This window comes from Elephas maximus, chromosome 1, assembly GCF_024166365.1.
Source record: "Elephas maximus indicus isolate mEleMax1 chromosome 1, mEleMax1 primary haplotype, whole genome shotgun sequence".
Classification (NCBI taxonomy): Eukaryota; Metazoa; Chordata; class Mammalia; order Proboscidea; family Elephantidae; genus Elephas; species Elephas maximus.
The window spans coordinates 16147505-16173802 of record NC_064819.1 but is presented as its reverse complement, the minus strand read 5'-3'; the positions used below and the strand labels follow the sequence as shown (position 1 = coordinate 16173802).

Below are 26298 nucleotides of genomic sequence, written 5' to 3'. Positions count from 1 at the left end.
GGGATGAAGTCGCTGCATTCGGGGGTCTGTTTGTTACTGCAGCTTAGCCTAAGCCTAGTCTAACTAACACGAGCCGAGTTAGGGAAGCCTCTGCAAAAGCTCTGACTACAGGCAGTATCAGGTGGTGGAGACGCTGGGATCACTGACGATTATACCGTCAACTTCGTTGGAATGCCCCCCACTCCTACCTCCAGAGAGGTTAGAAATGCCTGACTCCCAACTCACTCAGCCTTGGAATATAGTCTGAGATGGCTTGCCACCTGTTTCCTTCTAGATCAGTAGATTCCCAAGGCTGGAATGAATCTGAGAGGTTATCTGATGTATCCCCCTGGCCCAGATGGGGTCTCTTCTAAGCCATCTAAGAATCTTGTCTGGATTTTTATATCCCTGGGAAAGAAACATTGTAAGTGTCCCTTGTACACTTGTTTATACCTCCTCGCTACTGTCTCAGAAGTTCTTTCCAGTTAACCAGTTGCTGTCGAGTTGACTCCAACTCATGGTGACTCCGTGTGTGGCAGTGTAGAACTGTGCTCCACAGGGTTTTCAATGGCTGATTTTTTTTGGACGTATATCTCGAGGTCTTTCTTCAGAGGCACCTCTGGCTGGACTCAAACTTGCAACCTTTTGATTAGAAGCTGAGTGCATTAACCACTCAAGGACTCCGAGAAGGTCTTTACTGAACCCTAAAACATCAGAGCTGGAGCACTCCTTAACAACCATCTAGTTTTACAGGTGAGGACTGAGGCCCAGATCACACAACGAGATAGTGGTAAAGTCAGGACTAGAAACAAGGACTTAAGTCTATTACTCTTCCCAAGATTCTATGTGGCCTCAACTCTCCCTTGCTGAGATGTAGCCTGTTTTTTTCTTGTTCTCTCCTAGGCAGAGATGGAAAAGGGCTGGAATCTACCTTCACTGTGACCAACCTTTCCAGCTTCTTCATGTGCCTCTTGCTACTCGTCCACAGGCTAAGCCCTACCTAGCTGTGACAGTTAACTTGAACTCAGTCATTTCTGTTAGAAGATTAGAGAGAGATAAGCCTGTGGTGCTTAATGGGAGGAGCAGGTGGTGGGTGCATATTTGCTTTTTGGGCCTTGGTAGTAAAGGCAGATTCTCCAGTGGGATCTCTAAATACACAAGGGAAGCCCGTAAGGGTCATTAAATCATTAAACCTTACTGGTTGCCTAGAAGGACAACCAGTGCTGTGTGAAATACTCTCTGTGAAGGGAGAAAGCAGCTGTGACCAGAGCCTCTGAGCACAGCGTCTTGGCTTGTTGGAGCTTGTCAGGCTGGGTCTGGGCAGCTGCGCAATCCTGCCTGTTAACAGGAGAGCAGGGTCCAGCAAAGTTGAGTTGGGGCCATGAGAGCGAACTGAGTTATTTACAGGGGAATTCTTGTTTTGGTACTTTCCTGGAGAGACCTGGACATTCCATAGGAGAACCTTGGAAAGCTGGGTTTGTTTTGAGGTTCTTTAAAAACAAAACAAAATCGAATCAAATCTTTACTCTTTTCTTCCCCATTTAAGGTGTGTTTATACGGAGCACCCTTTATGTTTTCTGCCAAATGACTCACAGAGTGACCACTGAGTCACTAGAAAGTGGGCCCAGGACACTGTGATCTGCTTATTCCCCTAGAGGTGGGTCAAGGAGATCTGGAGACAAAGTACCAGAGAGGGGCAGAGAAGTAGGGTGGAGAGGCAGGCCCAAGGGAGGAGGCCATCCTCATTTTTCTGAGAATTCAGTGGTCAGGCTGGGATCCTCAGCAGAACTGACAAGTTTCCCAAGAAGCTCCAGTATTCGTTTCAGTGGAGACATTGTTTGAATTATTGCAAATTCTGAGTTAGGGGAACAGAAGTAATGAAGCCACATGGAAGTATCACTTCATCTTTAGCGCCAGGATCTTGAGCAAGTTTTGTCCCCATTTTGAGCCCCCTTTATTTTCACCTATGAATGAGCCTTGCACTCCTAAATTTAGACATTTTATTATTTTTTATCAGCGGCTGGGGGGTATGGACACACGTGGTATGTAATTTACCAAGAAAATGTGTTTGCGCTGAATCTTTGAAATTCTCTCCTCAAGATTCCTGTTTAAATTCAGTGATCTCTACATCCTTTTGCTGAATTGTCATCCCGCATCCCTTTTGCTGATGGTAAGTTTGCCCAAGCCCTGCCTGAATTCACAGTTTCCTTTTCCCTGCGGCATGTTTGGGTGTCCCAGCGGCGACATCCCTGCAGAACTCTGGTTTGAGCCAAAGGCAGTGGTCGAAGGGGAACGAAATCCAGGCTCCAAAGGTGGAGGGGAAAGTGATGATTCCCACACTGGCCCGACGGTGGGTGAGGTGTCAGCCTTGGCAAGACCAAGCACCACACAGCCCCGGGGGCCTGGAGAAGGGGTAGTGGTGGGAGTGAGTGTGCTTCCAAACAGTAAGGGGCGGTGGCCACGCGGTCTGGGGAGCAGGGAAAGGATCCCGCTTTTGTACCAAAGCACCTTATGTAATCTAGTTTGTGCCAGTCACATCCTCCGAGTACCTGCTCTTCTCAGACTTAGCGTCTGTTTAAGGAGTTGGGAACTTCTGGTTCCTGATTTGGAAGACTCGGCTGCTCGGGTTTTTCTCCAGAAAACAAAGCAATGCTAAGGGGGTGAGAGGGAGGACAGGGGCGTGGGACAGAAGTTGCACTGCGGCTCTGCCGACCTCATGCCGCTACCCCGGGCCAGGCCGATCTCCCGGGCGCCGGCCCCCGCCCCCTTCCTGCCCTCTCCCCGCCCCCGGCCGCCCGGTGATGTCAACCCGAGGAGGAGCCGCCCGCCCGGCGACCCGCCCGGCTAATTAGCATGGAGCGGCGCCGCGGGCCGCCTCCGCCGCGCCCGCCCGGCCCCCGGCCGCCCTCCCGCGGCTCCGACAACTTTTGAGGCGGGGACTGCGCGCGCTGCCTCACTCGGCTCACTTCCCCGGCCCCGCGCCGCACCGCCGCCCGCCGCCTGGCACTCGCGGCCGCCCCGCGCCCGCCCCGCGCGCCGGGCATGTGAGGCGCCCGGGCGCAGAGACCATGGCCTCGCCGCGCGCCTCGCGGGGGCCGCCGCTGCCGCTCCTGCTGCCGCTGCTGCTGCTGCTGCTGCTGCCGCCGCCGGCGGCCCCCGGGCCGCGGGGCCAGCCGCCCTCCCCGGCCAGCCGCGCGCCGAGCGGGGCGCCCCTCGCGGACGCGGGGCTGGCGCGGCCGCCCGAACCCGGCTCGGAGCGCGAGCTGCAGCCGCTGCCGCCCCAGCACAGCCGCGGGCCCGCGCCCCCCGCTCCCAGCCCCACGCCCTCCGGGCCGGGCGTCGCGACACGGCGGGGCCCCTCCGGCCGAGGCAGGAGCGCGGGTGAGTGAGAGCCGGAACGGGCGCCGAGCGAGCCAGGGCCGGGGACCGGGGGCGCGCCGCGGGGCTGCATCTCCGGCCTAGGCCCCTCTGCGCTGCTCGGCCCGGCTGGGGGCTTCGCTTCCCGGCGCGCGTGGGGTCCTCGGGAGGGCGGCGAGTGGGGAGAGTGGATTTCCCGGACGCTTGCGCTGGTGGCTGGACCGGGGGTGTGACCATCCCGTCCGCCCCCATCCCTTGGAAGAAAACTTATCATCCCTGGGGTACCCTGTTTCGCCCTACACATCTCCTTTTAAAAAAGAAAGAACGCTTCCAAAGCGCTTGTCCCACCTCTGAGGTGATAACACACGGCTCGTCCATTCCCCAAATTCATTCTTTCTTTTCTTTAGATGCAGAACTAGCTTCTCCAGGTGCAGAGCCTCACTTCCAAATATCAGTAACTGATGTGTAAAAGAGTTCTAGCACCGAGGATTTTGCAATGAACAAAGGAGTCGGTTCGAAACAAAACACTCTCCCCCAAGTCCGTTAAAAAGTTATTCTTTCCTGGTTCAGTCCCAAAGCAGAGTCGCTGGGAGACGGTTTGCAAGGTTGAAACCCTGCAGGACAAGCTGGCACAGGACGGTCCCCGAGCTCCCTCCCTCCTCAGCTCCAAAGGCAGCCACTGCGGCCGGGGCAGGTAGCAGGAACTGGCCTCCTCTCCTCCGAACCTTTCTGTCCAGTTCTTTCTTTCGGCCTGGAAGAAAATGCCAAGGACTGAGTGGGATTTTAACCATAATAACATTGGGACCTTGGAGACAGCACCTCTTTTGGTCTCAGTTCCACCATCTGTGTAATGGGAGTAATGATCCCTGTTCCTCCTGGCCTCCTAGTGATATGTGACAAAGTGAAAGTAAAAATAAATGGAAAGTGCTTTGAACAAAGTCAGCAACGTGGTAGTGTTAGTCTTTGCCTTGCTGTGAGTGACACAGGGTATCCCTTCTCTCAGAGTTACCCTGGGGGAGCAAGGCTGCTTGCAGCATTAGGTTTTGACTTTGAGTTTAGGCGAAGGTTGAGCAGATTTCATTGGACTAATTGACAATTCATTTCAGTTTCTCAGATCACACAAACTTTTTGGCATATGAATCAGCTTGCTCTATCAAGCCTACGAATGCTTCTTGTAGTTGAATAAGTAAAGTTTTTGGCTTTTTTTTTTTTTTTTAAATCAGGGGTCCTCTAGTCAAAACTCAAGTTCATATTTGGCCGTACTCCCATCATTGCAAAACGCCTTGCCCTTGTGAACTTCTACATCACTGGCATGAGATTGAGAAACTGAGGGAAAGTAGCTTCTCAAGACCTAGGAAACACATTCCGTTGTAACTCTGACTTGAGATAACTTACAACATACATTGGTTACTTTCCATGGGAAAGATCGAGAACATAAAAGATGTTATTTCCTGACTTTCCTGTCTTAGAAAAGTAACCGAGGAATACTGTATGCTATTTTGTGAGTTTTTCTAAATAGAAACTCAAGTTCAGGGACTTGAGGACATGGCAGAGGAAACACCCAGGAAATGAAGGCAGGTTTCTCTGGCTGGTCTTTAGGCTTTGGTAGCTGAGGGCCCGTGATCTTGTTGTTAGGAGGTAGGTGGAGGGGATGCTGACTTGCAGGGCCCTGGGGGGCTGAGGTGGCAGGGGAACCTCCTTGCTTCTCTCCTGACTGGGAATCCCCATAGGTCATGGAGAGGTTAAATGTTACGGAGAGATTGGAAGAAACTGGCTTAGGGGCTCAGCAATCTCCTTTGCCTAGCTAGTCAGAGACCTCCCCTTCATTAGAGGTGTGGCAGGTACAGCTGCCAGTCTTGTCTTTGAAACCTTCGTAGTTTGATTCATTTTGGAAAGTGAGAGTTTTGGAGGCTTCAAGTCCATGCGTCACTAGGAAGAATGCATCCTAGAGTCCCAGAAAGCAGTTAGGGAGGACTCGGGATGGTCTAAACCTTCTCCTACTACCGTGGTCTCTCTTGGGATCACCTAAGAAGTGCCGGCTCTTCAGCTGATCCAAGGTGGGATCTCAGGGGAGATGTTAGAAAGGTGGGGTGAGAAGAGATGAAAATGATTCTCTGTTCAAAACTGCTAGAAGTGACTAGTACTTTTGAGGATCCAGGCATGACCTGTACTTGATTTCTAGTGATGGTTCCAACAGTGTCACTTGGGGGAAAAAAAACAACAAGAAAACCAGTGGTAGGTAATATCAGAGATTCTGAGTTTCCTAATAACCTCTGAAGATTTTCTTCAGAGCCTTTTCATGAGCCACTGTGTGTCACCAGGTAGTATCAGCTATTTCACAACGGGTAAAGTCGCAGTCCTGAAAGGGCCTAAGGAGGTCATCTGGTCCCCCCTGCTGCAGCTGTCTGCCCTCCACAGCATCCCTGACAGATGGTCACTCAGGTTCTGTATCACCATTTTGTATTTGGGGAGTTGCTTGTTCCTGCTGGTGATGAGCCCCGTGGTCTTACCAACAATGTGCTTCGTTTGGTTGTTGGGGAAACAGCCTGCAGCCCCTTCTGCTGCAGGGATATTGTTGGTCAGTGCCTCGCCTTTGTGGCTTGGTCTTCCAAATACACTGGTGTCAGGAGCAGGGACCAAAGATGTCTCCAGAGGCCACTCTGTGACTCCTTTTCTTCCCTGTGGTCCACTTCTAGCCCTTTTCCTCCTCTTGGCAGAGTTCAAGGCTCTTGCTGTTGAGTAATTATTTCCATTCTGTATGTGGGCTCTCTGCCTGCTTTGAGACGACAAGTCACTGGAGAACAGTCCCCTGTTTGTACAGCCATTGTTAAGCTTTTGTGCCCACCTACCCACGCTGCTGGCTCTTCAGCTGATGTGTATTGCTGGTGCCACAGCCACTGGTGACAGGGAGGATGCTGAGTCCTGGAGGTTTTCTTTTTCTCTGTGTTTTTAACCTCTCGAGGTATCCGAGCTGCAGTTCAAATCTGGATGCTAAGCTTATATTAATGTCTTGGTTTTTTTTGATCCAGAGGCCATGGCTTAATTGTGAGGTTTGTAGATGAGAGGAACAAAAAGGCTTAAATCATAATGAAAGTCATTGCAGAAGGAAAGAACTTTCCCACCCACAGAGGAGATGATGCTGGAACAGCCAGCCGAAGGAATAAAAATCTTAGAAAAATGCAGCTCCCTAGAGTAAAAGTAAGGGAGCCCTGGTGGCCAGTGGTTAATCACTTGGCTGCTAACTGAAAGGTCGATGGTTTAAACCCACTAGCCGCTCCACAGGAGAAAGATGTGGCATTCTGCTTCCATAAAGATTTACAGCCTTGGAAGCCCTGTGGAGCAGTTCTACCGTGCCCTGTAGGGTCACAGTGAGTCAGAATCAACTCATGGCAATGACTTGTTTCAGAGTAAAGGAAGCGCTAGGAGCCCAGCCCCTTCTGAGCTGTTAAATAGCTGTCGCCTGTGTTGCCGTAACTGTGTGGGCCAACTTCGTCATTTAGCCTGGCTGCTGGGAGACCATTACACGGTGACCCGGCCTGGGAGAGAGGCAGCCCCTTAGGGAAGGGAGAGTGGCTTTCTTCCAGGAGGCAGGAGGCTGGCATTCCTGAGAAGCCTGCTTGCTTTGATTGGGGGGTTGGGGGTGGAGGGGGTGGTGGTGGTGCCCCAAATAGAAGGAGGGATGTGGGGAAAGGGACTCTCAGTGATGCGTGTGTGTTTTAAAAGCCACATCCTTTTAACAGGGCAAGAGCCCTTTTCTTGCCTCCCTCCATGTGAGCGTGCAAAAGCTGAACTGATACTTCCTGGGGGAGAGCTGAGTGATGTAGGCAGAGGGAGAATGCAAGGTGTTTGCTGCCCACTGGGCGGTTACCGCATCCCTGGTCCTGGAGAGCCGGGGAGGGGCCTGTGCCCTCCCGGTGATCCCTTCTCGCCTTCCAGCAGCCCTGCCCAGCTGGCTGAAAACAGAGTTCCTGGAATTAAACTTGTCATTGCCCCAGAGAGTCAGAAAGAAAGCAAAGAACAGATGGCAGTTGAGGTTTTGCTAGCCACTTATTGCTGTCTTCAGTGGCTTCCCTCTGTCCCAGTCCCACCCCAGCCCCCCTCCCTTTTTTTTTTTTAATGAACGGAGGTTTCAGCTGTAATAAAGGCACCTCCCTTTGAAGAAGCCTGGGAAGCAACAGAGAAGGCTAGTGTTGGCCTTTTTTTTTTTTTTTTTTGACTCCTAGGCTTTCAAGCTGGCTTGGCTTCCCTTTGAGCACCTATGCGTGGTTGGTGCTTTCCCACGCATTATCCTATTTATTCCTCAGAACAATGCTGTGAGGGATATTATTTCCCTTTTCCAGTTGGGGAAGCTAAAGCCTGGTGAGTTTAGATCACATAGTAAATGGAAGAGGCAGGATTTAAGTCCATTTTGACTAAATCCATTTGCTCTTTCCACAATATCATGAAATCTCAGTTTTCTTATCTGTAAAATGGGGCAATAGTTGTCCTAGACTGCCAAGATCCTCTCCAGCTTGTCATTCTTTTTCCTGTCTTCCTCAGTCCCCTGCTCTTGTTTGTTTCAGAGAATAGGGTCCAGGATTGAGGTGGAAGAAGAGATAAGGAGATGGGAATGGTAAGGGGGACAGTCTGCAGAGTACCAACCAAACAGTTGCGATCAAGTTGACTCCGACTCATGGTGGCCCCGTGTGTGTCAGCATAGAACTGTGCTCCGTAGAGTTTTCATGGCTGTGACCTTTCAGAAGCAGATCACCAGGTCTTTCTTCTGGGTTGCCTCTGGGTGGGTTCTAACTGCCAACCTTTTGGTTAGTCGTAGCTCAGTGCTTAACTATGTGTGCTATCCGGGGAGATCCAGAATTAATTTATGTATTTATTTATTTGAGGAATTGCCTGAGATAAGACTGCAAGCCTTTATAAAAACATGTATGAAATAGAATTTTGCATCGATATTACGAATTTTGCCCTATTTATATGCCAACTCATAGGTTACTGATGCTGAGGGCAGCTACATTATTTATTAACCAAACTGAAATGAATTGGTGGTGTTCTTAATGGACTGTCTTCTGGGAACATGGAGCATTGGCTGATACTATGAGGCAGTTGTTATGTTCAGTAGGAGGAGAGGTTAAAAGTACTCGTATTCAGTGCCATAAAATTGCTTTCTTTTTGAAGTCTATGCCCTCTTGTGCCCGCTCAGTCTTCATCCTGTATAAAACCAAAAAACCAAACCCGCTGCCATTGAGTCGATTCTGACTCATAGCGACCCTATGGGACAGAGCAGAACTGCCCCATACGGTTTCCAAGGAGCACCTGGTGGATTCGAACTGCCGACCTTTTGGTTAGCAGCCGTAGCTCTTAACCACTATGCTCACCAGGGTTTTCTCATCTTGTATAGGCAGATGTTTATCCCGTCTTTTCTCTCTCCTTTTGTTGGAGTGTGGCAGATGTCTCAGTCTGTGTCACATCTGACCAATTGGTAAATCGGGAAGTGTTTGCTGAGGCCTTCCCTGTGGATGAGGATCTGTGGTGGGTGATAGGGAGGGCTTCTGTGGAAGTGCATTTTGCCCCCCTGGAAATATGCATCGAACTGGTAAAAAGTGAAATAATGATGCAAGAGGTCTGAGTTCATAGCTAAAGACGTGGCAAGAAGATCAGAATGACCAAAGGAATGGTGTGGCTAGAGAAGGACAGCAGCATGGAGGACTAGAGAAGAAGACTTCAGGGAGAAGGAAGGAGTTGTTTAGTGGTTGAAAGTTGACTAAGGATATGGAGAGACAGAGAGGCAGGGTGAGTATTGGCATCAGCAAAGTCCCAGATACTGAAAAGCTCAAGGCTTTTTAAATGGAGGTGGTCACTGCTTAGGAAAGGCCAGAAGAGAAGACTTGGGGAGGCTAGTTATCCCTCTAGAATAACCAGAGTCACTGAAGACAGGACTGGAGAGGAGATTAGGGCAGATCGTGGAGGGCTTCAGAGACCTGTTGAAGGTGTTTGGTTTAATGACATCTCCATTGTGGAGCCCTTGGTGGCTTTTGAGGAGGGGAGCAGTGGAGTTTGCTGGTTCCTTGTTTGTGATTGGTGCTGGGGGCTCTCAGATGAACCACAGATGAGCCACTACTGTCCAGAGTTATGTCTGAAATATTGGAATGCTGGCAGGCATTATACCAGATGTGTTGGAAGGAAAGGACTGAAGACAGGGCATGGACTAGAATGGAGGTAGGGGAAATGGAAAGCGAGGGTTGAAACGGTCCTTTAAAAATGCAAAGCAGAGGGATTGGGGACTGGCTGGCTTAGAGACAACAGAGGGTGAGGAACCAGGGATGAGGGCAGAGAATGCAGAAGAGCTGGTTCGTCACTGAAGAGGTTACTTTAGTTTTAGTAACTTTCATTATCAAGGCTGCAGTGTGTCCTGCTGAGAATTTACCGCTGAACTAGAGAGGAGTCAGGGCTAGATACAGCCTGGTGGTGCAGGAGTTGAAGCCACAGAAGAGGAAACCAACTCGACAGAATGGAGAACATTCAGTGTAGACAGTGGGGCAGGAAGAGGCACCTGCCAAAAAGCCAGCCGAGCCTGAGGGTACCGTGAGGGGTGGGGCAGCTTGGAGGCTGGCTGTAGATCGGCAGGTGATGTGAATATAACACACGGCTTATGCATAAAATGCAACGAAGACCTATGCAAGCTAATACATAACTGCGTGGACCTGTGGTCTTATCTGGGTGCCATCCAAGTTAAAAGGAAAAGGGAGATGGGAACAAAGGCCATGGAATTTGATTCTGAGGTGCTTGGTGGGGACTTTCAAGAGTGTAGGAAGCAGCCTGCTTGCACTGTGGTAAGCATGGGAGAGCGCAGATGTTGACCTTCCTATGACAAAGTCAACAGTGAAAAGAAGCAGAAAAATCAGAAAGAACCAGAACCCTTGATTCCCACCCTCTAAATCTGTTGTCGGTCGACCCCTGAATCTTCAGCGTATCAGGAATTGGCAACACGATCCACCGAGGTGCTTACGCAAGAAATCTGAAAATCATCCTCCATTCCACGACTTTCCTCACCTTCTGCATTCATTTTTTGGGTGACTCCAGTTGACTTTGTGTCTAACAGATCATCAGTCCTGCCTCTTCATCCCTATTGCTCTTGTCTGTTCTCCCTGCATCCACTCATGTTCTCCCTCTAATCCGTGCTCACGGAAGCCAAGTGATCTTCTTAAGATGTAATTCAGGTCACCTCACTCTTTTAAAACCCTTCAAGGGCTTTGCATTGTACTTTGAATAAAATCCAAACTCCCTGGGGTGGGATACAAGGTCCGCAGGATCTGACCCTGCCAACCCTCAGACTTCTCTTTCTCTACTTTGCTAACCACACCAGACAGTATTTAGTTGTTGTTATTTTTCAGTTTTGTTGTTGTTGTTGAGGTGAAATTCAAGCTACGTAAGATTAACCATTTTAAAGGGAGCAATTCGGTGGCAGAGTCCTGGTGGTGCAGTGGTTAAGAGCCATGACTGCCAACCAAAAGGTCGGCAGTTCGAATTCACCAGCCGCTCCTTGGAAATGCTATGGGGCAGCTCTCTGTCCTTTAGGGTCACTATAAGTCAGAATTGACTTGATGGCAATGGGCTTGGTTTGCGTTGGTTTAATTCAGTGGCATTTAGTATATCCACAGTGTTGTGCGACCACCACTTCTGTCTAATTCCAAAGCATTTCATCCCCTCTCCAAAAGAAAACCTCGTACCTGTTAAGCAGTTGCTCCCTGTTCCTACTCTCCCCAGCCCCTGGCAACCACCAATCTACTTTCTGTCTCTAGGGATTACCTATTCAGACTTTTTATGTCTGGCTCTTTTCACGCAGCATAATTTTTTGTTTTGTTTTTATTTTAAGAGGAGTCGGTAAATTTATTAATTATTCTTCTCTTTACACTTCAACTTGTTTAAATAAATCTTTACCTTAATATCCTTCTTAAAAATAATTTTTTTGTTGTTGATTTTTTTATTGTGCTTTAAGTGAAAGTTTATAGAAGTTAGTTTCTCACACAAAAATTTATATACTCATTGTTGCGTGACCCTAGTTGCTCTCTCTATAACGTGACAGCACACTCCTCCTCTCCACCTCGGATTTCCCATGTCCATTCAACTAGCTCCTGTCCCCTTCTGCCTTCCCATCTTGCCTCCAGACAGGGGCTACCCATTTAGTCTCATGTATCTACTTGAACTAAGAAGCACACTCTTCACGAGTATCATTTGTCTTATAGTCCAGTCTAATCTTTGTCGGAAGAGTTGACTTCGGGAATGGTTTTAGTTCTGGGTTAACAGAGAGCCTGGGGGCCGTGGCTTCCGGGGTTCTTCCAGCATCAGTCAGACCATTAAGTCTTGTCTTTTTACTAGAATTTGAGTTCTGCACCCTACTTTTCTCCTCTGTCAGGGACTCTCTGTTGTGTTCCCTGTCAGGGGGGGTCATTGGTGGTAGGCAGGCATTGTCTAGTTCTGGTCTCAGGTTGATGCAGTCTCTGGTTTATGTGGCCCTTTCTGTCTCTTGGGCTAATATTTTCATTGTGTCTTTGGTGTTCTTCATCCTCCTTTGCTCCAGGTGGGTTGGGACCAATTGCGGCATCTTAGATGGCTGTTTGCTAGTAGTATAATGTTTTTGAGGTTCATCCACATTGTAGTGTGCATCAGTACTTCATTCCTTTTTTATGGCTGACTAATATTCCATTGTGTGGACATACCACAGTTTACCCATTTATTCACTGATGGACATTTGGGCTCTTTCTACCTTTCAGGCAGTTTTTATATACATGCCAAAGTCACTCCTGTCTTGTAGACTTGGCACATGGCTTCCTTCTGCCTGTAGCAAAAAGAACATTCCAGGCAGAGGGAGTAGCCAGTGCAAAAGCCTAAGGTAGGCACAAACTTGCCATGTGTCAGGACTGGAGAGAAGGAAGGCCACTGTGCCTGGACCGCGTAGGGTCATGAGAACCACTGTAGGAGTTCAGATTTTCTTATAAGTCTCATGGAGGGATTTTAAATAGGTGGAGAATAACCTGTTGCTGTCCAGTCAATTCTGACTCGTGGTGACGCCGTGTATGTCAGACTAGAACTGTGCTCTATAGGGTTTTCAATGACTGTCATCTTATGGATGTAGATCCCCAGGCCCTTCTTCCATGGCACCACGGGTTGGATTCAAGCTGCCAACATCTCGATTGGCACCTGAGAGCAAACTGTTTGCCCACCCAGGGACCTTCGGTGGAGATTATTGTAGGAAAATAAGAGTGGAACTGAAGATAGGAGCCCAGGTCTAATTTTGTGCCTGGCACATGTTAAGCACTCATGGTATTTGTTGAATAAATGATTGCAAAAAGGGAAAGTGGGTCCAGATGCAAAAGTTGGAAGTGGGAAGAAGAATGCATGCTTGCTGTCGTTTGTCCTGGCACAGCAGGAAGTGAAGGAGAAGGCAAAGAGGCTGTAAGTAGAGTGGAGAGGCTGCCCCTTGCTCTGGTGCAGAGGTGCGGTCCAGGGCGCTTGGCTGATGTGGGTGGCTGTGGAGGCAGACTCTCTAGAAGCAAGGATTTGGAGGTACATCTCTGGAGTGTGCCTTATGCTTGTTGATAGTTTTTCTGCTTCCATTGTTAGCCCAGGAACTCTCAAAGGGCAAGGATGCATCTCAGACAGGTAGCCCCTGCCCCCTGACTTTGTTTCCCCTGCCAGACCAGAGAGGGTTTGGTGCCCTTTCACCTCATGCCAGCTTCCAGGCTGAGCTCTACACGTGGTAAGCAATGAGCCAGGAGGTGATGTTTTTGATTTAGGTGTTTAAGATAAAGTATGGTATTTCCAAGTTTGCTTTTTAAAAATTATAACATTTAATTTTTCTGGCTATAAAAACTTGATGTGTTTATCAGAGATATACTTTGAAAGTTATAGAAAAGTAAAAGCAACCAAAAAAAATCACCTATATCCCAACTATTAAAACCAAACCAAACCCATTGCTGTCGAGTTGATTCTAACTCATAACAACGCTATAGGACAGGGTATGACTGCCCCACAGGGTTTCCAAGGAGCAGCTGGTAGATTCGAACTGCCTACCTTTTGTTTAGCAGCCAAGTGCTTTACCACTGTACTGCCAGGGCCCCATCCCAACTATCAGAAGTGTATAAAAATGTTAACAATTGTTATTGTTTCTATGTAATATAAAATTATGTATATGTAACAATATAGGTATATCCAATCCATATATGTATCTGTATGAATATCCAGAATGGATACTGTGCCATTATACCATAATTGTTTTTAGCCATTTCTGTACTGGATATATAGAGTGTTTCTATAATGCTGTGATAAATATCTGTGTGCAAATGTCTTTGCATTTGTCTATGATTATTTGTTTAGTCTTAATTGCTGGATGTGGAAAAATTTTTAATATACTTTATTTTTAAAAATCTTTTATTGTGATTTTAGAGAAAATTTACATAGCAAATTACATTCTCACTTAACAATTTCTATGCATATTATTCAGTAACACTTGTCACACCTTTCACAATGTGTCAGCATTCTCGTAGTTTCCATTCTGATTGTTCTGTCGCCATTAATCTAGCTTCCTTGTCCACCCTCACTTACTCATCTTCGGTCTAGGGTAAATGTTAACGTTAGGTCTCATTTAGATGATTGTTTAGAGGAGCACAATACTCATGGGTGATATTATTTATTTTATGAGCCACTTTGTCTTTTGGCCGATAGGTGACCTCTGAGAGTGGTTTGAGTTCCAAGCTTAAAGGGTATCCCAGGGTGATAGTCTTGGGGGTTCATCTAGTCTCTTCTGGCCCAGTAAGTCTGCCCTTTTAATATATTTTATTTTTTAGAGCAGTTTTAGGCTTACAGAAAAATTGTACGTATGTCCTCTCTTCCCCTTGAGCACAGTTTCTCCTATTATTAACATCTTGTATTCCTGTGGGTACATTTGTTACAGTTGATGAACGAATGCGGATACATTATTATTAACTGAAGTCCATAGTTACATTAAGGTTCACTCTTTCTATTTGTACAGTTCCATCGGTCTTGACAAATGCATAATGTTGTGTTTCCACAATGACAATAATATGCACTGCCCTTAAAATGCCCTGTGCTTCACATAGTCATCCCTCTCCCTCCCCCACGGAACCCTCAGCAGCCACTGATCTTTTCATCATCTCTATAGTTTTGCCTTTTCCCGGAATGTCAGTTCCTCCATGTCTTTTCATAGCTTGATAGCTCATTTCTTTTTATCACTGAAAAATACTCCATCGTATGGATGTACACAGTTTGTTTATCCAGACACCTATTGAAGGACATCTTGGTTGCTTCTAAGTTTTGGCAATTATGAATAAAGCTGCTGTAAACATTTGTGTGCAGCTTTTAGCATGACATAAGTTTTTAACTCTTTCTAAGAAACTGACAGACTGTCTTCCAACGTGGCTGTACCATTTTACATTCCCACTGGCAGTGAATGAGAGTTCCTGTTGCTCCACAGTCTCATCAGCATTTGATGTTGTCAGTGTTCTGGATTTTAGCCATTCTAGTGTGTAGTGGTATTTCAGTGCTGTTTTAATTTGCAGTTCCTTAATGACATGTGATGTTGAGCATCTCTTCATATGCTTATTAGCTATCTGTATGTCTTCTTTGTTAAGATGTCTCTTCCCAAATTTTGCTTACTTTGTAATTGGGTTGTTTGTTTTCTTATTGTTGATTTAAGACTTCGTTGTATATTTTGGATGTTGTTGTTAGGTGCCATTGAGTCGATTCTGACTCATAATGACCCTATGTACAACAGAACAAAATGCTGCCCATTCCTGCACCATCCTCACAGTCCTTGCTATGTTTGAGCCCATTGTTGCAGCCACTGTGTCAGCCCATCTAGTTGAGGGTCTTCCTTTTTTTCCCTGACCTACTACTTTACTAAGCATGATGTCCTATTCCATGGACTGGTCCCTCCTGATAACATGTCCAAAGTATGTGAGATGTAGTCTCGCTATCCTTACTTCTAAGGAGCCTTCTGGCTGTACTTCTCCCAAGACAGATTTGTTTGTTCTTCTGGCAGTCCACGGTATCTTCAGTATTCTTTGCCAACACCGTAATTCAAAGGCATCAATCCTTCTTCAGTCTTCCTTATTCGTTATCCCGCTTTTGCATGCATATGAGATGATTGAAAATACCATGGCGTGGGTCAGGTGCACCTTAGTCCTCAAAATGACCTCTTTGCTTTTTAACATTTTAAAGAGATTTGTAGCAGATTTGCCCCATGCAATACGTTGTTTGATTTCTTGACTGCGGCTTACATGGGCGTTGATATTTGGGATACAGGTCTCTTATCAGCTATGTGTTTTGCAAATATTTTCTTCCAGTCTGTGGCTTGTCTTTTCGTTCTCTTAATGGATGTGGAAATTTTATGATTCTTGACAGTATTACAAAATTATCCTTTAGAAGAAGAATTGTACCAAATTATACTTTCACCAGCATTATACAATTGTGTAGATTTCACCACACACTGTTTGTCAACAGGTATTTTGATTAAAAACAGAACAAAACATCTTTCTCAAAAAAAAAAAAAAAATTTTTTTTTTTACCCCAGGTATCTTCTGACTGTGTGTGTGTGTGTGTGTGTGTGTGTGTGTGTGTGGTGCAGAGGGAGCCATCAATCTGAGCACCTTGCTGCTAACCCCATTTCCTGAAGCATCTGTGGCTTCTTCTGGTCCTCTGGCTTGAGGCAAGTTGAAGAGAGGATGGTTCAGCGAGTGGCTGACTTTACAGGGCTTGTGACCGGCAGGAAGCTCGGTCTACACCGTGGGCAGAAGTAGACGCCTTGAGAGCAGTCAGGCAAGCCACTCACAGTGGTGTGTCTCGGCAGGGTGGCAGTCAGAGCTTTGGCAAAGTGTCCCGGCAGGAGGGAAACAAGTATTTTAGAAGGAGCTGGAGTACAAAATTTGGGGTGGAGCAAGAAAAGGCCATGGGAACCTGGCATCTTCTTTCTAATTTAGAGCCATTTGATTGGCAATAATTGAGCCTTCAAACATTGGGGTATTGGGCAACATTAGATTTTTGTTTTGGGCGTCTAAGAGAACATTTTGACACTGCGCCTTATGTTCAGAGAATCCTAGACATTCAGAAATGGAAGGGATCTTAAAAGCTCTGTCTTCACTCATTAAATGATAGGAAGGCTTATTTCCAAAATTAAGAGGAAAAAGAAGAATCTCCGTTTTGTTTCAGGTCTCTCACTCTTTGTCTCGTCTAGCCTGGCTGATTTCCAGCCAGAGTCAGTAAATTTCATTTTTGTGCTCAGAAACTCCTGGCCTCTTTGTTCAGGGCAAGAAGCGAGGTCATTTGAGTTTGGGAGCTGGTCTGACAAACCCAGACACTTTGTACTGAGTGATGTGACTGCGGCTCACAGACATAGCTACTCGAGGAAAGTTGCTGGAAACCAGTGAGACAGTTTCACACCCATCCTAGCAACAGAGCTATAGCTGGGTAATGGAAACAATTTCACAACCATCCTCCAACCTGTAGTGGCCAGAGGTGAAAGCCGGTTGGAAGGTCTGGGGTCACAATTTTGGTTCTGCCACTCAGTCATTGTGTGACTTTTATCTATGACAAGAGGAGGGCAGAAGTCAAGGTCAGGCTCCCCAGCTGCCTCTGCACCATCCTTGACTGTCTGAACTGAAGCAGTCAGATGGGAGGAAGGAGTAGCAAGAATCAGGAGTGAGGTGCCTGGTTGTAATCTGGTGGAGATGTTGTCCTCTGTGCGAGGCCCTGAGCAGTGGTTATCGTATGTCAGGCCAGGATTGAAAACCACTCCATTTTCCTTCCCTGGGTGGTAGGAGGAGATGGAAACGGCTTCAACTTGGGGACAGATGTCACTCCTACAGCCTCTGGGGCCGCCAGGACATTTGTTGCTGCCATGTAGTTAGAGTTTTTCCAGGATCATGCTGGTGAGCGCCCTCCTGGCCTTGCAGGCACAGACCCTGAGAGGTCCAGGCCTGGGGGTCAGACAGCCTCACTTGAGGCCCCAGCAGTGCCCCCTTGCTAGCTGTGGTTATGTAAGCTCTCTGTGCTCTTGGTTTCTCATCTGTCAAATGGGCTATTAACAGAACCTTGCTCAAGGAATATAAGTGCGAAGTGCTGGATGCCTCGGCAGGAAGACTCTGTAAATACCAGTGATGGTGATGCTACCAGATCCAGTGCCAGTTTCTGCTGATCCTTGTGTTTATGGTGATCCCTCCCCTCCAAGCCGCCAGGCTTTTAGATTTGGACGAGGGACAAATTCCAGCTTTCAAGGACCCCTGTTGCCTCATCATCCATTACCCTGGATGCCTGCCAGCCTCACTTCTTGGTATCCTTGAACCCCCTCTCCCTCATAGCATTGAACACAGAGAAGAAGGAGAGCAAGATCTGAAGCCAGAAAACCTCAGTGCAACAGCCCTAGCCATCTCAGAGAGTACAGTCATCTGAGGAAACCAGATTAACACACATGAAGCCATTAGAATTTGACAAAAACGGAATGTGAGGTGTGCCACGAAATAATAAGCCTTTAAAAATCAGTCAATCATACCTGGACCTCTGTAGCCAAAGAGTATTCTCCTTCGGGTCAGAACCTTTGGGGGGCTATTGACACATGCCTCAAAAGAGTCTGAAGGAGAGGCCACCTTCAGAGCCAGTGTAGGGGCTACACAAGCAAAACACAAAGGTGCTTCTTTGCAGCTGAACCTCCTCGTGCATCCAAGATGGCATCACCCACCTCAATCTCCTACATCATTTACTAGATTGGGCTTTGAATTTTTGTCTTCTTCCCAAAATAATCCAAGTCCATTATTAAGGAATAATGTTTGGATGAATGTTTGTCATTATTCAGGGTATTCAAGAGAATGTTCTGCAGGCTTTATTGAAAATCAGAGAATTTTAACAAATGGTTTGAACAAGAACCTCATTATTGGAGTAAGTATTGCCTTAGTGAGACCTCGTTGAAGAGGTGTATACTCACTTGGATAGGTGAATTCTCGTGGTTTGTTAGGAATTATTTATAGTATGGTCATGCCTTGTGTTAATGGAATGCTACTGTCTATAGCGCTGGCTGAGTTAGAGAAGACAAATGTCAGTGAGGGCTCAAAAGCTCTGTTGGGGAATAAGAGGACTGTTGGTCTCAACGTCTTCAACTTTCTAGCTATATGGCATTGGGCAGTTGCCTAATTTCCTGGATCTTAATTACCTCATGTTAAAGACAGGGACAATAATGTCTATCCTGCGTCCTTCATGGGGCTTTTAAGGGGGAGCAAATATAATTGTGACTGTGAAAGCACTTTTAAATGTAGACATAACAAATGTTTTGAGTCATAATACAGTTAACTGACATTGGGCAAGTCGTTTAATCTCTGAACATGTTTCTATGTCTGTAAAATGGCAATGATAATGCCAGTTCTGTTGACTTCACAGTGTTGTTACGATGAAGTGAATTAATGCACAGGGATGTACTTTGGAAACACACGTGTGCTTACATGTCAGTCATCAATGTTTCCCAAGTAAACATCAGGCATTATTATTACTGTAAGTGAGGGGAAGCTTCATGAAGAAGCTAGGATTTGAACTGGTTATGGAAGGATGCATCGAAAGTTGCAGAGCAGGTGGAGAAAAAGAGAACATTTCTATGAAATCTCTGTGGCCTTTTCAGTCCTCCATCTCTTTGTCCTCTCAGCTGCCTCTGGTTCCCATACCTAATTCCTCCTTCCCAAGACCCTGTTTTCTGGCTGTTAGGATTCTGCATTCGCTGACCCACCTGGCCTGACCTTCCCGCTCCTTTACCTTTTGCTGTCTGCCACCTCTTCTCCCTCCCACTAAGTGGGAATGTTCCTCACAGTTCTGCCCTTGACCTTCTACCTGCCCTGTCCTATGCACCCTTCTCAGCTGCATCTTAGTCCAGCGGACAATTATTGAGCACCTCCAGTGAGCTACACCCTGGGATTCAGAGATAAATGAGCCATGGTCCTTATAAGGGAGCTAGAACTGTGGTCAAATAAAGTATGATTCCTTAACAACATAAAACAATAGTCCAGAGGGAAAGAGCTCTCTCTGGGGAAGACTTCTTGGAAGTGGTGGTCTCCAGCCTGGCTGTGAGAAGTCAATCCGGTTTTGCCAGAAGGGCAAGGAGAAGGGAGTAGGGCATGCCAGGTGACAACTGCAGGGACAAGGGTGCAGAGGGTTGACATAGCATGGCTTGACATAGCGTGGCTTGACAGAGTGTGGCTTGACATAGCGTGGCTTCGTTTGTTTTCTCTGAGCTGGTGATTCCAAGAACTACCTTTCTTCTCTTCAGAAATCTAATTCTGCACCTTCGGCCTTCTGTTGGACAGACATTCGCGCGTGTTTATTATCTTGCTGAACTTAAAACTCAACAGATAACATACTTGGCAGGGTTATCATGAAAGTGTTAAATGAGATAATAGATGTGAAAACACTTAGCACTTGCTAAGCACCAAATAAATATTAGTGAAATCTGAATCTATAGATCTATAAATGTAAATGTTGCCCCTTCCTCCCCCAAAACCTGACCTTCCTTTTCTTGTTAAGGGTCCCATTAATCTCCCATTGACACTCAAAACCTCGACCATCTTTGTCTCTTGCCTTCTGCTCTTGCTTTTTTACTCACATGTGAACACCGTTGACTCTTTCCTCCCTCTCTCTCTCTCCTTCGTCTTCCCCCCTTCCTCCCCTCTCCTTCTCTCCTTCTGTCTCTCCATCTCTCCTGCCTTCTTTCCTTCTCATCTTTAAACCTTTTCACCACACAACTCTATTTGGGCAGTGGGCTGCATAGAATGTCAAGATGTAACATCGCCCTTTATATCATGAAACTGTAATTTGGATCTAAACGCCTTAGTGAGGCCTCTGCAAAGCCGACATGGAGGAAGGCCGTCTGTGTCCTTTCTGGGTTTTGCTTTCAGTACACGTTACCGTTTTGCTGTAGCTCTGTCAGAGTTGCTCTTTCTTATCCTTCATTCTTTCTCTATTTCTGTATTTCTTTTAAATTGGACTTTCTTTGGAGTCAGACAGACCTGGCTTTGGATCCATTTGTACCATTTGCTGTGCAACCTTGAGCACATTACTTAATCTTACAGTTTTTGGTGATCTGAAAAACAGGCAATTATGGTACCTACCTCATAGGGTTGTCATGAGGATTAACTGAGACAATCCATGTGAAATGCTGAGCAGAGTGCCTGGCATGGAGCAAATGCTACGTACATTTTGGCTATTATTCTTAGCCTGTTCTGGTATGTGTCTTCTATTGTTTTGTTTTAATTCTCCCTAGCTGTTATTTCTCCCTCCTCTTTATCTTTCTCCCTTCTGTTTTGTTTCTCTTCTCAGTCCTTTTCCTTTCTTCTCCCTCTATTTTGTCTCTTCTTCTTAACTTGCCCTGCTATACAGCTGATTTTTAAAATATTCGTTATATTTGACTAGAGTGTCAGGTTTCTCAATCTTAATTTAAAAATCATATCATTAAACTTTTAATTCATCTCTTTAAATAGATTTTACTCATACAGTCCCAGCGGATAGCATCCCCAGCTCCGATGTCCTCTCTGCCCCTTGGGGCCATGTGGTAAGTCTCCCGCCCAGAGTGAGGGTCATTGGGACAGCCCGTGCCCTTATCCCCTCGGCTCACAAGCATCCCAGCTCTTTGTGCTGAAACGTCACCCCATTGTGTACATTTTCTAACAATGCTAAACTTTCCAGACAGGTTATGTTTCTATGATTTCCTCAGAGTCCTGGGCCACTTCACAGAGATCTATAGAATAAATTAACTCCAGAACTTATAAAAGTCAGCTGCCAGCGCTGTGTCAATGTTGAAAGCCCAGAATGACAACTCATTAAGTTCAACCTGCACTGGCCCCAGCGGCTGAGGTTTCTTCCTGCCCCCTCCTCAAGCCCAGCCCGCTCCCCCCCTTCCTCCTCAGAACCAGGATGTTTTTCCTTGCCTTTTTATTGTTTCGCTAACCTGGCAGGCCTCCTTTGGTGGAGCCCTGCCACCCGGCTTCCTCTCTGGGTGTGAGCGAGTGTATGGTGACAACACAGGCGACAGGACCGGCGCCGCCGCCTTGGGCTTCTTTCTCACAACGGGCTCTTTGCTGAGAGACTCTTCTTCAGCAACTCTGCGGGGTGCTTATTTTTCAAAGAGCAAGAGGGGCAAAGAAAATGGAGGCAGCAAGGTAGACGCCCCCTAGAAACAAAATAGGCATCCACGCAGAAAGCCTTTTTGTTTACTTATTTAACTCAGCGGGAATCTTCTAATCTTCAGCCCTAAGACTTTTTGCCAAGCCACCCCCCCCCAAACCCTTTTTAATCTATAGAATTATTTTTACTCTCAAGAGCTTGAGGTGCTATCTAGTTCCTTCATCTTTCACTTCTGCCTGGGTAGGCCTCATCCCTCCTCAGCGCCCTAGAGGCAGCCTGGGGCAATTCTGTTTCTGGAAGCCTAAGCCCCCTCCCTTGGGTCACGCCTCAGTTCCAGATCTGTCCCCCGCCCCCACCCTAGGACACTCAGCTGAACCAAAGCCCACTCTTTCTCAGGGAGGGAGATAATATGCCTTGTCACCTTTCCATTCTAGAGGCTGTTTCAGGGGACCCTTTTTACAGATCACATCACTTCTCAGTGTGTATGATTTTTCTGAGGCCTGCTCCTTCCAGGGTAAGGACAAGGAAGGAAACGAAACTCCCCGAGAGCCCTGGACGGTCCAGATTGAGGGCTGAGTCCTTTGTTCACACAAACTCATTTGGCTCCCTCACGTCCTCCACCCAAGATCATTACATCCGCAGCAGCGTTTCAAAACACAACCCAGAGTGGCCGGCCGGGCAGAGGGGGCGGCTGCCTTTCTGGTGAGATCGTGGCCACCTCCCCCCACGCCCCCAAGGTTCCTGCCTGCCCAAAAATATCCACTGCGGCCATCCGGCCTGAAATCCCCCTCATTTGGATGGATCCTGGGGCGAAGGCAGTGAGGCAGACAGGGCCCCAGCCTTGGAAGGGTCTAGTTTTATCTGGGATGGAGGGCAGACGAGCAGTGGAAGGGGAGGCTGGGTTTCTTAGTCCTGTGCTTACCTTCCCCCTCAGCGTCCCTCTGTGCCTCTCTGGTCCACTTCTCACACCCCAACGACATTGTAATTATTTATTTACACGTTCAGCTCTCTGGGAAGCAGTAAGCTCCTTGAGGCAGATTCCGTATCTGATTCACCCTTGTAACCCTCAGTGTCTTGCCTCTGGTTGGTGCTCAGTAGACATTTCTTAAATTCATAAATGCAACTCATTGATTGTGTTGTGGATTTGGAAATGTTACCTTCCCTCTTGGGCCCTCAGTCCTGTCATCTGAGGGTTAGACTTGTTGGTTGCTGTGGTCCCTAAGGATGGTGGTCATCTTTGTGCAGGGATGGGGGCACTAAAGACAGCCCAGCCGATTTCCCAACTTTGGCCTCGTTGGATGGTGCAAAGCAGTCATGGATGCTAGCTAGTGAAGCACACTGCATACCATGAATTAGTTTAGGAGGAGCTGTCTGAGCTTCTCTCTTCTCAGTCCTCACTGGTTCTCATTTGGGTGTGGTTAATGAGGAATGGTGAGCCCTAGTGGTGCAGTGGTTAAGCACATGGCTGCTAACTGTAAAGGTCGGCGGTTCAAACCCACCAGCGATTCTGGGAGAAAGATGTGGCAGGCAGCCTGCTTTTGTAAAGATTTACAGCCTTGGAAACCCTATAGGGCAGTTCTACTCTGTCTGTAGGGTCATCGTGAGTCAGAATCTACTCGATGGCAACAGGTTTGGGCTTTTCGTTTAATGAGGAAAGACACTGGTTGAGGAATTAAAGAGCTGGGCTCTAGTCACTGCCACTGTTCTCTGGGTTACTCTGGACAGAAGACGGCACCAGAGAGCCTCAGCTTTCTCTTCTGTAAAATAGGGTAATAATTCCTATCCTGCCCATAACCTGAAATGTAAGGATCTAATAGGATAATTTAGGCCCCCTACATTATCCCATAAAAAGTGCTTTGCAGTTGTAAACGTGTGGGATTCCTTAATTTGATCTCTGAGAACAGAAGCATCACTTAACTCTCCAGGAAAGCACCTGTGAACAACGTTCCGCTCCTCTTGTGTGTGCAGCTATCCACCAAACTAAAGGGGAAATTAAAGGGGTGGAACTAAAATCTCTTTTCTCCTTCTCTGTGTGAGCAATTGGATTTTAGGAAAATCTTTCAATATTATACTTAAAAAGCCCCACTAGCATAGATATAAGGATCCGTTGCTGGTGTATAAAAAAAAAAAGGTGTATACAAGAACGTAAGTACAAGGATTCCAGGGCCCCCAGCAAGCCCAGGAGGGGTTCTCAAGGTGAGAAGCCCAGGAAAGCTTTAAAGAGGAGGCAGAGCAGGGAATTCCATAGCTAGTGATCAGTGTCATAGTTTCAGAACCTCACCCTCGCTGGCCTCAACCCCTAGCAATTTGGCCTCCATCTTCCATCCACTAAGTGGTACTCTGAAAAGCCCTTGGCACTTCTATTGACTAATTCATGGCTTTTTTGCAGGCCTGGGTGTCCACAGCCTCTGTGCTACATCTCGGTAACCACCACCTTCCTCTTACTGCTGCCTGTTCTCTCTCTTTTGTTTAGGGTTGCGGTGTGATTAATTACTTTTGTGTGTGGCCTTTCTGGCCATGGTCTTGTAACTTCCACCCACCCAGGTGATTATGTGATAGGGTAATTGTGGCCTACCAAGGGGATTGGTCGGTTTTGCCTGAAAAGAAAGCCAATTCCAGAGCAGAGAGGAGGAGCCCACCACCAAGGAAGGAGAGACCCAGCAGCAAGAGACGTTGTGGTGGGCTTCCTGCCCTCAGAGAGAGAAAGCTGAGTGGCTTTGGGCAGAGACAGAAGGCTAGGGAAGAGGTGTGCCTGCGAGCACAGCTGTGGAGAGGCTATTCTGATGGAAGAGCTGTATCCTGAGTGTTCTTAAGCTTGAATTGTAACTGTTAACGTCCCTAATAAACCCCATAATTGTGAGTGATGATCTTTGAGTTCTATGTGGCCATTGCACTAAATTGTCGAACCCCGTAGGGAGCGCTCTGGGAGGGATGGTTGGTGTCAGAATTGGTAGAGGTGGCAGAGAAGGTATGTCTGACCTCCACCTCATAGGAATCAGCCTTGGGCTGTTGATCTTTGTTCTTCTTCTCCCTTGTAGGGTTGGAGGAGGTCAGATGCTTCCCCAATGCCATTTTTACAGTGGTAAATATATACACCCCAAAAATTGCTGTTTTAATAATTTTACGTGTAGAATTCAATGACATCAGTTACTTGCACCATGTTGTACAACGATCACCACTGTTTCCAAAAATTTGTCATTGCTCCAAACAGAAACTCAGTGCCCCTTAAGTAGTAACTCTCCATTTTCCCCTCCCCCAGAACATGGTGACCTATGCTTGACATTTTATATAAGTGGGATCGACAATATTTACCCTTTGTGTCTGACTTCTTTCCCTTGGCATAACGTCTTCAAGGTTCATCCATGTCGTAGCATGTATCAGAACTTCATTTCTTTTTATGACATGATATTCCAATTTATGTATATACTACATTTTGTTTATCCATTCATCTGTTAATGGACACTTGCTTTGCTTCCACCTTTTGGCTATTGTGAATAATGCTGCAGTGAACATTAGTGTCTAAGTGTTTAAGTCCCTACTGTCATTTCCCTTGGGTATATGCCTATGAGTAGAATTGGCTGGGTTATATGGTATTCTGTGTTTAGCTTCTTGAGGAATTGCCAAATTGATTTCCACAGTGGCTGCACCATTTTACATTTGTACCATTAGTAGGTGGGATTCAATTTTTTTACATCTTCACCAACACTTGTTATTTTCTGTCTATACGTATGTATATTTAATAACAACCATCCTAGTGGGAGTGAAGCAGTATCTCATTGTGGTTTTGATTTGCATTTCTCGAATGACTAATGATGTTAACCATCTTCTCATGTGCTTATTGGCCATTTATCTATATATCTTCTTTGAAGAAATGTCTATACAAGTCCTTTGCCCTTTTTTTTTTTTTTAATTGGGCTCTTTATCTTTTTGTTGTTGAGTTGTAGGAGTTTTTAACATATTCTGGATATTAAGCCCTTATCAGATATATGGCTACCAAATATCTTCACCCGTTCTGAAGACTGGCTTTTCACTTTCTTGATAACGTTCTTGGATGTACAAAAGTTCTTAGTTTTGATGAAGTCCAGTTTATCTTTTTTGTTGTTGCTAGTGCTTTTGGTGTCAAATCTAAGAATCCATTGTAAAATACAAGGCTCTGAAGCTTTACCCCTATGTTTTCTTCCAAGAGTTTTATGGTTTTAGTTTAGGTCATTGATCCATTTTGAGTTAATTTTTGTATAGGGTCTAACCTCATTCTTTTGCCTGTGGAGATCCGGTTGCCCCAGCACTATTTGTCTGTCTCTTTCACTGACTCTTCTTCCCCCTCCAAGTTCAAGTCTTCCATTGATTCAGTTCTTGATCCTCTCTTTTCCCCTCATGTGCTGTCTTTTTGTCCTTCTTCCTAATCCCCAGTCCCAAATTTTTAACTGCCTGTTGGACATTTCTACTTGGGAGTAAGTTATAACACCACCCCAAACTTCACATTTCAGGAACAGGCTTGTCTTATCCCTCAAACTCATTCTCCCTTCTGGCCCTATTGTTTTTTTGCCATCCTTTTAATCATCTATAAAATTACCCCCGAGTTAGAAGCTGATTTTAAAAGCCCTTTTGCTCAGACTTAAGGTATTATGAAGCTGTTGTCAAACTCAAGTCTATCTGATACCATAAGCCCTTGTGATATGGACATTTCCTTCTTCTTCGTAGGAAGGAACAAGGTCAGTGCAGTTGAGTTTAAGGCTGAAGGTTGAATGCAAGGTGGGACTTTTTTTGGCCTTTGTCACTGGTTAGTGCCTTAAAGCTTTG

At 46.6% G+C, this 26298-nt stretch overlaps 1 protein-coding gene across 2 annotated transcripts in view; it reads left to right on the top strand.

Moving 5' to 3' along the window:
* The first annotated feature begins 2865 nt into the window (after nt 1-2865).
* Nucleotides 2866-26298, top strand: part of HEG1 (heart development protein with EGF like domains 1) — a 107674-nt gene continuing 84241 nt past the window's right edge. The window contains exon 1 of one of the 2 annotated variants that reach the window (XM_049878778.1): nt 2866-3360. In XM_049878778.1, the coding sequence (XP_049734735.1) occupies nt 3048-3360 (313 nt within the window). In that variant the 5' untranslated portion in view covers nt 2866-3047. The remainder of the gene's footprint in view (nt 3361-26298) is intronic. The other variant, XM_049878789.1, reaches the window with a different exon arrangement.